At 38.4% G+C, this 13,185-nt stretch overlaps 1 protein-coding gene across 2 annotated transcripts in view; it reads left to right on the top strand.

Moving 5' to 3' along the window:
* Positions 1-11,097, top strand: part of CAMK4 (calcium/calmodulin dependent protein kinase IV) — a 310,888-nt gene extending 299,791 nt beyond the window's left edge. For both annotated transcript variants that reach the window (XM_027606844.2, XM_027606843.2), the window contains one exon: positions 1,058-11,097. In XM_027606844.2, coding sequence (XP_027462645.1) covers positions 1,058-1,489 — 432 coding nt within the window. In that variant the 3' untranslated portion in view covers positions 1,490-11,097. The remainder of the gene's footprint in view (positions 1-1,057) is intronic.
* The last annotated feature ends 2,088 nt before the right edge of the window (positions 11,098-13,185 follow it).

Raw genomic sequence — 13,185 nt, forward strand, 5'->3', positions numbered from 1 at the left:
ACTGATACTTATTCAGAAAGTTGCCTTCTTTCTGAATATGTGAAAATTGGGAAACTTTTTTAAAAACCTGTATTTTGTAATATAAATAAATTCCCACACTTGATAAAAATTAAAATACAACTCACCTTTGAACAACGCTGGGGTTAGGGGCACCAATTCCTCAACACAGTTGATCTACCTATAACTTCTGACTCCCCAAAAACCTAATCACTAATAGCCTACTGTTGACTGGAAGCCATTACCGATAGCAGTCGATTAACACATATTTTGGATGTTATATGTATTATGTGCTATATTCTTAGAATAATACCTAACTCTTTCTTAATGTTTTGGGTATTTCTAGGCTACACACTTTGTGAGTTTTTTCAATTGTTACAGACCTCCAAAAATTTTTTTCAATGTGTCTGTTGAAAAAAATCTGCGTATAAGTGGACCATTGCTATTCAGACCCATGTTGTTCAAAGGTCAACTGTAATTCACATGATATAGAAAATTATCCAAAATATATCTTTGTATAGAATATATATGGAATATATATTGATGATTTTCTCTTACATAATGGTGTTTAAGACTTACTACAGCTGCAGAGGATTTCAGAGAACAGCTGAGGGTCAAAAATAATCACTTACAGGCTGATAAAGTAAATAAACCTTAAAGGTTGTGTGGTCAAACTGATTTGAAACACCTTGGATTAAATAACCTTGACTTAACCCAGGACTTCTCAAACAAACTTGACCATGGAATTCTTTTGTCGTGTAATACTAGTGTTCCATGAAACACTTTGGGAAACAAAGTCCAAAATATTTGCAAACAAGTAATCCAGGGGCAAACACATTTATCCAAGCTTTCACTTGTCCGGGTGATTAAATACAGTAGGCTTGAGATTAAAAAAGATTTTGCTGTTCATCTCCAGACAAGTTTTCATTCAACCATCTGAGAATATATTTTGAACATATAAAACAGATACAACAAACTCCCTAAATGCAAAGTTGAGACTGAGCTCTGATTCAGGACTGGAAGTGGACGTAACACCTGACGCTTGTCTATTTCCAATCAGGCAGCAGTGAAGGCCGTAGTGGCCTCTTCCCGGCTGGGCAGTGCTGGCAGCAGCCACGGCAGCATCCAAGAGAGCCAGAAGGCCAGCCAAGCGCCAGCTCTGACCCAGGATGGCAGTGAAGATGTTAAAGCTATTTCGGAAGGAGAGAAAGCTCAAGGAGGTGGGGCCCAGGTGGCAGTTGACGGGGCAGAGGCTGAGCTGATGAAGGTACAGGCTGTAGGGGAAGTTAAAGATGCGGATAGAAAGGCTACCAACATGGTGTCCAAGGCACTAGAGGATGGGATAAAGCCGGTTGCCCCGGAAATAGATGAGGGCCTAGTAGAGGAGAAGCTGAAGACCATGGAGGAAGCAGCAGTCCCCAAAGAAGTGCAAGAAAACCCGGCTCTGGGATTTGGAGCTCAGCAGAATGACGTGGTCCTGCCAGAATACTGATTTGGCTTCTTTCCAAACTGGAAGCCAAATTCTGGCACTTTATGCATTTTGTCCTTCAGCAAGGAAGGTGTGGAAGCATGATATGCACTATAGTGATTCTGTTTTTTGAGGTGCAAAAAAATAATACATATCTATCAGTTGGTAATCCTAAATTCATGCATGTGACTGCTTTATGAAAAAATAGTGTCTTCTATGGTATGTAATGGATACCTAATGCCGAGGAGTTAAATTTGAAATTGCAAGTAAACACAACATTTAAAAACATACATGTTCAGGGACCAGTAGCACACGTTGAAGTAACTAGTAAATTGTTTTTGCTTTGAAAACCTAGTCATCATAATCCTTTGGATTTCTTCATAAAGCAGTAATTCCTTTGGACTCTTGCTTAACTAATATTAGGTAGTGCTCTAAGACGTGTTCCCATGGCATTCACAGCATTATACTTTTCAATGTGCTCAAACTGTCCAATGTGTTCAAACTGTTTACAAGGAGATGGTTACAGGTTAGTTTTATGATACATACAAAAAAAAAAAAATTCCCACTTAAAATGGTAAGAAATTGAAGCATACGTAAGGGCCGTGAAACAAAATGCCCTTAAAGCTTGTGTAGAGAATGCTTTCTTATTTTGTCCTTATTTATACACACTGTATTACTAATAACCAAAAATGTTCTATCACAAAATCCTGCCATTTTACAATCCTGGAGAAAGCATTTTACAAACTCATGCTGAGGGATGTACTGCTTCCTTCCCCTGCTAATACAGTTTCTTTCTCATGGACAACACTTAAGGTGGGCTAAAGAAATCGAGGGAAGAAAAGGAGCTAAGCGCTGGACTTACTCTCACAAAGGTTGACTGCTTGTCATTTTCAGATAAAATTGGATTTATTCATGAGTTTCTACAACTTTAAAGACAGTGACCTTTTTATGGATAAACTCTACTATTACCAAGTTTCATATATTTAGAAAAATCTACCCCATAGGCTGGTGCCAGAATGTCTGAAAAGAGTGAGAATAATATTCCATTATAAGATCGTTCATTATTGATTTTACTAGATTAAGGAACCTTGTTTATGAAAGTCCTTTTTTCCTTCAATTGCTGGTTATCTAGATATATTGCTTATGAACTAAAGATATTTCTGAAAATCTGTCATATTTTTTTTTCATGCTTGGAATAGAAGTGCCCAAATTTTACAATGTAGTTTTTAGTTTCCATGCCAAGAAATTTAGGACAGTGCAACGTTTTGTTTACCTTAAAAAAAAAAAATGAAAAGAAAGCACTGATTTCAAATCAGACTCATGAGAAGCTGTAACATTAGACCTAATACTTCACCATAATGTTTTTTCAAAGTATTTTTCTTTGATTTTCATATGAACACTTTCCCCCTATAGAAATCACACTTAAATTCCAAGTACCTCGTATTTATTTCTAGTTTGAGTTGAAGTGAACGTTTTTATCGATTTATGCCTCATTTTAAGTTTTCCTCAGTTTTAAAAAAGGATTGTTCTCAAAGACCAAAACGACAGTAAAAATGACTGTCACAGAAAAGTCCTCATCTAAAAAGATCTTAAATTCTTTTGGCTCTTTCTCAAAACTATGAAATTGGAAAACGAAATTAAATCTCCGGTTCCTGGGGGGGCTACTGGACCTTGGGAGACATTCTGCTTTCCAAGTGCAAATCTTCCTTTACTACTATTCTCATGAAAAGAAAACAAGGTAGGACTTCTCATCACCCATAGTTTAGGGGCCTGGCAGGTCATCAACATGGACAGAGGAAAAAGCCCTTAAGGGCACATCATCTGGGCTCAGAAGAATATTTTTTGTTTTGATTTATTTTTATTAGCTAGTAGAGAGTACTTGTCCACTTCCCCCATTTCTTTCCTTCCCTCTTTATCCTCTCTCAGAATTTCCATGTTAGTAATTGTAAAGGGCTCACTATTTTTAACCTTTAAGAATGCCTTTTTCACTAAGCATTAACATTTCCATGTAAGAAGATCAATTGCCTGGTGTACTTTTCCTAATGAGACTTAACAGGCATACAGGGTAAGTGTCCCATATATTGGAAAAGGAAAGAAGAGAGGGAAATGGATTGTCTTAGAAGTGGCAATTAGTTGGAAGATCAGTACATACTGCCCCTCCTGGCCCACCCCCACACTGTTCCAAGGGCGGGCAGTTGTCCTATCATTCCATCGCTCAGGCCTGACTGCACCGCGGGGCCCTGTGTAGCAGGAGCCGTGAAGAAAGACAATCTTGAATTATTTTCCCATTTTAAAAAAGTCTAATTGGAATCCTACTGGTTTTTTCAAAACTAAAAGAGCTCATTTATCCCACAAGTACATAAATGAGGTAGAAATTAGAATGATTGTAGAAGTTATCCTCTAGAACAAGTGCTGTTACTCCATTGTATAATCAATATGAAAACTTAATGAGATATTTTGAATTTTGAATTTTTATACTAAGTTTTCAAAATCAGGAGTATATGTTATACCTTTAGTACATCAAGTGCTCAATAGCCACATGTGGCTAGTGGCTAATGTATTGGAACGAAACTGTTCTGCAGTACTTCTTAAGCAAAATGACCCATGGATTCCTATGCTTGGATTTGAGCTGCTTCAGTTTCACATGATGAGCCTAGGAGGCCAAACAGAAAATGGTTCAAAAGTGTCATAGACTAAAATAAGTAAAAACTCTTGGCCACATCTGCTTAATCATGTGCTTCAAAGGGATGTTTCCCAGCATGACTTTTAGAAAACAGTCCTTTCCTGGGCATCGCAACACTGTCTGTTGGCCATAGTCCCTCGAATCCCTCTTTGGGCCCTGGAATCTTGACCACCGGCTAGAGTCTCCTGAGCACTGTCATAAAGTCAGTAGTATTCTTGTGTATGAAAACTTACTGTGAGCCAACCGTGGGTCCCCGTTCGGGAGGGACTGCACAAAAAATGTTAATAGGATTTTGTAGGGCTAGACTAAGCTGGGCATCATTTTTTAACAAGCAATTTTTCTTTCTACAAATCTACTGAAACATACTAAATTTACTAAATGAGGGTGATGATATCATCCCAGTAACCCCCAAAATGGGAATGACCACTGGCTGGCATTTTTTAGATTTCCTTAGAACGATTTAATCAACACTGCCATTATACATGGATTCAAAAGACTTAGAATGTTCTTACATACTGCTATTTTAGAGTAATCCTCAAGGTTCTATAGCCATTTTTAGTGGCAAACTTAAAAAAGAAAGGAATAACTTGCCTTTTACTGTGACCTCAATTACATAGTATCTTAAGCATATTTTGTAATTTAGAATGTCTAGCAACCCCTATTTCCAGTTTCACATGCAAGGTAACTGCTGGTGGGCTGCCTACAAACCGAAGATTTAGAGAGAGCCATTTTGTCTCATAATTCCGTTTTTATTTCACAGAAGCATCTGGTTGCATTTCAAATTGGAAAAGAGAAGTAAATGCCAGAAAAGGCAAAGAATAAAATTAGTAAAACATTTATTCGATTTTAGGATTGTTCTTGCAAAGCAAATGAAAAAAGAAAAAAAAAAGAAAAGTCAATGAAGTGAATCAGCACTAGGTTTTTCTGGATGAAGGTTGACTTCACATAAAATTGAAATAAATATACTGAGCAGAGTCATTTACATAACTACAGTGCCATTATGTAATTTACTTGTCATTGCAGAGTATTCAGTCTGGTTATGTAGGTCTTCTTTAGATGGTGCAAAGTTTCCAGACATTTGCCTACATAATAGGATTTGTAATATCCTTGCAATTACTATCTATTAGGTCATATTCCAATTTCCTTAATGTTCATCATGGATATGTTCCTCATATTAGGGTCATTGCTAACATCTGAGCATTTACTGGTTAAGTACTGCTTAATGGCTAGACTCTATGTATGTCATCTGTGTTTTTTAAAAACATTTATGTGCATGTAAACACAATATTGGCATTATAATATTCATAAGCATATGATAAGCAGAAATGTACCCAATAACTTTCTATACATTTTTTTCAAAGTTCTTTTCTTCCCCTGGCACAACTCAGGGTGAGTTTCTGGCTCCTTGACAAATAAGGAAAAAAAAAAGACCACTGGAGAGATACCAGCTACCCACCATGTTTACCAAGCTCAGCATTTCCTCCTTCTACATTTTGATCTACTAAGGGCCAGTTTTTGTCATTATTACTCCGTTCAAACATCACCTGAGATCAGATAATATAATCTCAGCTCACAAAGCCCAACCATTTATATACTTACCTTGGAGAGCAATAACAAACTTGACTAATTTATGTTGGCTTGTTTAAAATTCCAGTTTTCATAAATGTTTGTGATATATTCTAGAGGATTTGATTGCATGATTTTAACTTCTTTCAAGAATCAGCCTTTTCCCTTTCACGTGGCCCAGAGGTCCACATAGAGCAAGATGGAAGCCTTGAATGAGAGCGGACCATCTGACTCCTTTGCAGGAATCAGACATTGTTCAGAAGACTCCAGGTGTGTCTGACCTGGTTGAGCTCAGATGAGCCAAATGGAAAGAAACCTCTTCCCATGCTCTGACTGAAAGTGATGTTATTTGAATATTGGTATATTCCCGTTATTCGGTAATGAAAAAATGGGACTCCACCAGTCAGTTACTCTTTCCCGTGTCTTGGTTTGCTAACACCTTTCCCAAATCAATGTTTTGTTCCATCCTTCTGGCCATCAGGTTGCCCTCTCAGCTTGTGAGATCTTCTAAAACCCTGGAAGGAGGATCCCGGACTTGTTGGAGAAATGCGGGGCCCTTGGTGGCCCAGAGTTTAGTTTGAAACTAAACAATAATGCTAAGGCTACAAAATCATGCTTGTTCATTTAATAGGTGTTTTCAGCACATTTTGAAGATTGACCTGGAAAACCCATGGATATGGAATGGTTACATCTGTGTAATCTTTGCTATGACTCATTGTTTAAAATGACAGGTATTTCATCTTCAGTCAGTTGAAAATAATATTTATTTTCCATTTAAAAGATTATTTGGGGGCACTCAAATACAATAGGCTTCACATTCGAATTTTTGAAAACTGTTGTTTTCCCCAAGTGCTCTCACTCTCTGACAATCAGTTGTGGATAAAAATTTATTAGGTTAGTCCTTTCTTTGTCCTTTCCGTGAACCATGTATAGTAGTTCATCTGGTTTGTAAAGGATGTAAGTATCACTATAAATTGAAAACTGTCATCTTATAACTGCCTCCTGTTAACCGGACCTATTTTATCGCCTATCATGCAGCGACTCACGGTAGCATAAGGTACAAATAGCATATTCATGAGCGATGATTTTTACTTTTTATTGTCAAGGTTATTACTTGCGTTAGAAGTTCTCAAGGTGTTTCTCTTCGTACACCCTTAGTCTCAGTATTATTTTCATGGTCCTCCCAAAGCCAAAAAATTTATCTAACATGTCCATTTACTAAGTAGTTAGGCCCAAACAACACAATAGTAGTATTGCATTCCATATCTGATAGATGTGGCTGTGTTTCCCTGGAAATTTTAAAATTTCTTGTGAGTTCACTGAGTGGCAATAGCTGACAGGGGTTTAAGTAATTCCTTATGCCCAGTGAACTAAGGGTATCAGGCAAAGGGTATTATTACTAGTACATGAGTTAGAAGTTACTGTTTATACTTTCTTATTTGAATATCAATCATTCTTTTATCTATGGTTTTTATGATATACATATAAAACTTATATGCACATTTTTTAAAAAGCAATTTCCCCCTCATTACCCAAGGAAATACATTTAAATCTCCAAAGAACAATTTTCGGGAATCAGGCAAACCATGGTTCATAGACCAAATCCACCAGAGGCCTGTTTTTATAAATAAAGTTTTTATTAGAACACGACCATGCTCATTTATTTATATATTGTCTGGTTGCTTTCACACTACTAGGACAGAGTTGAGAAGTTTCAACAGAGACTGAACCGGATGGCCCATCAAAGCCTAAAATGTTTATCTGACTCTCTACAGAAGAAAAAAAAAAAAAAGACCCTGGTCTTTCATGGCACCCCATGTTTTTTTGCTGACATCTAGGAATATAGATTCCCATAGTTTCCTCTACTTAGCTTAAGGTTCTTATTTCCCAGAGGAAGCTAGGAGAGCTTTGTTTCTGTTGCAGATGGTCTCACAACAATAATTGTGCTGTATATACAACTTAACAGTGAAATATCCCTACAGAATTAAAAATTCCAAATTGCATCATTCCTGAAAAAAGAAATTTAGAGTATGAATTGACCTGGTTAAGAGAGGGGAATTAAAAAGTTTTCTAGCATTTTGAGCATGTTTTAGAAATTTGATCTTTATATTTAAAATCATGTAAATGATATCTTACACTGATATTTGCTCATATTTAAGTCAATCTTCAGCTGTTACTTTAGTAAACTAAGAAATAAGAGAGCCCTTTGGTTCTGAATCCTTCAGAATGTTCTTAAGTAATTTATATCAACTGGATTTTCATTTAATCATTTTTAGGAAATAATATATTATGTGGCTTTCAATGACCATGGTGGGCTCATCAGTAGCTGAGGGGCAGGCAAACGGCCAATTCTTTAACGTAAGGAAGCAACTTTCCAATCCCCAGTCTCAGGGATCTTCTGAGAGATACTTCATTTCTTCGAAAAGAGAGGGCCTTGAATAAATGCTTGCTTTTACTTTTCTTACATATTTAGAAATCCAAGAAGGGCCCTTCTCTTAGTCTATTTCTGTCACAGAGAAATGATTCATTCCACAATATCTGCCTTAAGGGAAGCAGGTAACCCAGATATTGAGAAATGTAGGCATGCATGTTGACTTTGAACATCTGTAGCCAAAAGGTTACAAATGAGGTATTGCATAGAAAAGCTATTATCAGCTTATTATTAGGAATATCTAAAATGATATCATGACTCTAACTAAATAATATGCTGTTTTCTTTAAACTGTTGCAGTAATTAATAATAGGATGTACCACTGGGATACACTATAGAACTCAGGGAAAAAAAGAGGTGAATTGTCTGCTGCTTCCTCACAGTTCCTGTGTGTAAGAAGGAGACTTTACTGGAATGGGACAGGGAAGAGTTAAAACCATGAGGATTCTGTGCTCCCACCTGCCCATCTTTATTGATGGGTCAGAGCTTGAAGGCAGTTGTTAAGACTTAAATTCACATTTCTACATTTCTCTCAATAATTGGGTCACCTGCTTCCCTTAGAAATTAGAAATGAATAGACCATAGTCAACAGCTAAGTTTCCTCTCAGAACCAGACATTAAACAGTAGTACTAGTTTAGGGGATATTAGACCTACATCACAAGCACACTTTAAGGAAATGATGTGCCAATTTTGAAGCTTCTCAGTATTTCCCAGGCACCCATTTTCTCTGTAAACTTTCACTGAGAAACAGTTGTGTACGATGAAGGAGTTCAGAGATGAATTAAGCCCAGTGAGCTCCCCTCTAGGAGTGAGCTTTGCAGTTGGGAGAGAAAAAACAGGGGTACAGACACAGCCCATGCTAAATCTAATCCATCCTCTAGGGATGGAAAGAAGGAGAAACTCCCTTCTGCCTGTAATGATGATCTAGCAAAGCTTCATGGGAGCACAGGCTGGATTTGAAGGATGGGGAGAATCTTTGCAGGGAGGGAGGAAGAAGGGGGCAGGTCTGGCTGAGAAGTCTACAGAGCGGAGAAATGCCAGGCCCAGTGGTGAAGGAGCAACACCTGCGTGAAAGGCTAACCTCTACAGGGAAATGTTACTAAGTCTGCAGAAAAGCCTGGGATCTTGTGCAAAGTTTAAATTAGACAGACCTCCTTTCTTATTCTGGGTAGGTAAGTGTGCAGCATTTCCTCAGAGCATCTAGCCCTCTGGGATCTCCTACATGGAGCTTGGCTAATTCGGTGCATTCCTAAGTAGAATTAAAAAAACACCCAACACATCAAAGACATTTTTTCAAGTCACCTGTTGAAGCAAAGCCTCTGTCACTAAAAGCAAAAACTGCACTGGCGAGGTCTCCACTGACAAAGCAGAGTAAACAATGAGTGATTTCTGAGTAAGCTTTGCAGAACTCCAGTATCTGAATAACTCCCTGGGACTCTAGAAAATCACCTAACCACTTGCTGAAGTTTTGCCAGTAGAGGCCCACGTCAAGGTTCCTTCTGTCATAGTTATTTTCACCTTTAAGTTATCAGACCTGAAAGGGCGATCCCCACTGGGATAAATCATCCTGAACGTTTAGACTTCAAGACAGCTTGTAATAAAAAGTTAAATCTCAGACAACAAGATGTGAAATTTTCACAACTGCATTCCCCAGACATCAAGCTGGTCCTGTCAAGGTCTCTCTTCTACCTCCCCCTCCCCTCTGGTTCTTTACACAGCCTTCTATAAATCCCTTTTTCTATCACTCATGGCAGGCAGTATTTGACCTCCAAGAAACTTACTTTTAAAAAAAATATTTACCCACTAGAGTCAGATTACACGATATCTATCCTTCTAGTGGTCTTGCCACTTGGCTTGTCTCAGATTCTGTCTGTGAGTAGTGAATGACTGCAGGACTGCTCAGGGCCAATGAAACAACAAAGGTTGGGACAAAGAAGGGACAAACGTTGACCATGATCCAAGCGATGGACAAGCAGCAAAGGCAGATACTGTCTTAAGAGATACGAAGAGAAGCTAAGAGCTACTGTGAGTGCACAGAAAACCCAAGTTAGCAGGCATTGAGAAAGGAATACTTCCAGGGTTTTTCAGGCTTGTGAAATGAGCTGGTATGTCTTGTCTCGTTTTTCCTAGAGGAACAATTTGTATTTCGCGGTTGTTGAAAGTTTCCTGGACTCAAGGGACATAAGCTCAGAGCAGCATGGAGGATTCGATTGATGGGATACCGTTATATACAGGGAATCTACGTGTCCAATAGTTTAGACTGCTATTAGCTAGAAACAAGCGCATGTAGGATACAGTATAGAAATTTCAGTTTACACAGCCAAGGTCACAGGCCGCCTTCCCGATGTCTGACTGCAAAGTACTGCAAAAGGAGCTGTGAACATTTCATTTCTAAAATCTGTCAAAATGGTGCTATTGACTCCTTCATACAGAGATCTATTACAATATTTTTTAGATAAACATGTAAGCTGACCTAGGCCATAATGTAAATACAGAAAATGTTTGTAGAGAATTCATCAAAATCATGCCCGTTTGCTTTTGATTGAGCGTCCCTGTTCTTCAGTGGCAGTGACTGACCGTGGGTCCCTGCTTCCCACAGATGGGACACAGAGTCCTTGGCGCTCTCCGCTGCCCAAAGCCCGGGGCAGAGGACATGCACGCCGTAGACAACTGCTTCTTCTTGGACTCAGGTTGGATAACCTGATTAAATGACTAAACATGCTCATTTTTTGGTGTTTCCTAGGAACATGAAAGAAGAATATGTGACATGTGGCAAAATGGATATTGGTAGACTGTTGAAATTGACCTTAGTGAGGGCCGATGTTACTTTGTGTTAAGTTCACCCAGCTATGTCAGAGCATGCCAAAAGAAGCATATTCCTTATTGCTGCGAAATCTGTAAAGCAATTTGCATGTACGGTATGATAATAAATCATCGAAGAGCCCACCGAAAGTTTGCATTCTGTGATTTGAAGCGTTACTACAATTTAAGAGTGACACGATGGACATTCTCCTTACCTGTGAAATAGGGAGTTGAATTGTTTTCCCATTCTCTTGAGATGAAATTACACTTTGAGTTTCATAGCCTCTTTAAACACTATACAGTGATGTCATGAAGTCCTAAAATTATTAAAATTAAAAGGGGACCTTATTCATCACTTAATCCAACAAGCTCATTTTATTAAAGAGAAGAGAGACCCAGGGAGGCAATGACTTATCAGAGGTCACAGTTCGTGGCGAGGAAGAGAACAGACCTGGGTTGCCTGTCTGTTCAAGTCAGTTCACTGGATAAAAGTTAAATGCAGCACTTCAGAGAAAAACTGATTTTTCATTATAAAAATTTGAAAATACAGAAAAGTAGAAAATCACAATAACACCTTCCAAAGGCAAGCACTGTTGTTTTTTCTCTAGCATTAGGTGACTTTTTTCTTACAGACTTGTAATTGTATTATAACTTTTTTTGTACCAATGTATCCCTATAGCACAACCATTTCTATATAATCATCACAAACATTTATGATAGCTGCATAATGATTCAGTCTCAATTCTTTTTCTTTTCTCAGTAATACTACATAAAGCCTTTCCTGTATTGGGGAACATCTATCCTAAGGAAATAATCCTAATGTGGCGTTGCTCATTGCTGGACCAAATGGTATTTAGTGGTCACTTCATGATGATGCTTGCAAACCTACCGGACCTGAGAATGAGAGGCAAAAAAGTGCACGTTCACTCTTAAGAAGCTGATTGCAAGAGTTGTAAAAAGAGCTCCGAGTCTTAAGCTTGGCCACTCAATGAGCAAGCATTTGTATGAAATATCTGAGGGGAAGGGGCTTGCTCTCAGAACCGTGGCTTGCTACTACCATTAGGTCCAAAACCCTTGCTTTGTTGAGAAGACACTTACCCTAAACAATGACTTCTCAACTGAGGGAAATGCTAGAGAAAAATAAAAACCTCTCCCATCTGCAAGTCCGTTTTTTATATAAACACATTTTTTTATTTCAACCTGGTTTTGTACAATCTCGAGACCACTTCCTTGAATTAAAAAATCAGCTGCTTTGTATTGAAGGGATGTCACAAAAGCAAAACCTAAGTAGGAAGGTAAAGCTCCTGAAAAAGAATACTATCCAAATAAGGAGTAAAAAGCCTCGTTTAGTACTTTTACGCTATGCTTCCACCATTATTTTTACCAGCAGAACAGTACAGCCCCCTAATTACCCGGACAGCTGATAACACAGTAGCACGGCTCCACCCCCCACCTCCTGGACACATTTGCAGTTCCTGTTTTCCGGCAATCTTCTGTCATCTCATAGCTAGAGAAGCCTTCATCTGTAGCGGACCCTTTGCTCCAGAGGAATAAAATAACATATTCTATTATTATATTATCTGTAATATAATCGTACCTATTATATTTTCTGAAAATATTACGGGGTAATAGAAACAAAGGTCATTCGTGTTAAATGCCATGTGACACCAGCCCTTGACAATGTACAGAAGCTCCATCACTTCTCAGGATGGCTATGTAGTGTCTGCCATGAAAAGGAGGACCAATAAATTTTTCATGAAGTGAATAACTACTTGGCTATTTTCATTTCTATTTTGGTAGTCTATCCGTTTCCTATTGACATCTGAAGGAGCTTTACACCCACTTTCCAGAGCTGATCCCCTAAGAGATGCTATGTTGGCTATCCAAAGAGTCATTCATCACCATCCCTCTCTTCAAAAGGCTGGAAATCCTTGTGCTTGCCTCCCCAACCACCCTTTCAGCAACGGTGGTCATGTGGCAGAGACTACTGGAAAGGAAAGCTAGTGGAGGTTTCTGGGAAAGCTTTTACTTTCCTGATAAAAGAGACCAATGAGTGGTGCCAAGCCTTCCCCTGCTTCTTGACTTGAATGTGCATGTAATTTTCAGGGCTAGTCAATCACCTTATCATTATGAGAGAAAGATAAGAACTGCAGAAACTCTGGCCCTGACATCTTTGAACTGATAAACACTCAATTACCTATATCCAGATTCATTATTAAATGAGAAAGATAACTCAGT

Source organism: Zalophus californianus, chromosome 5 (assembly GCF_009762305.2).
Source record: "Zalophus californianus isolate mZalCal1 chromosome 5, mZalCal1.pri.v2, whole genome shotgun sequence".
Classification (NCBI taxonomy): Eukaryota; Metazoa; Chordata; class Mammalia; order Carnivora; family Otariidae; genus Zalophus; species Zalophus californianus.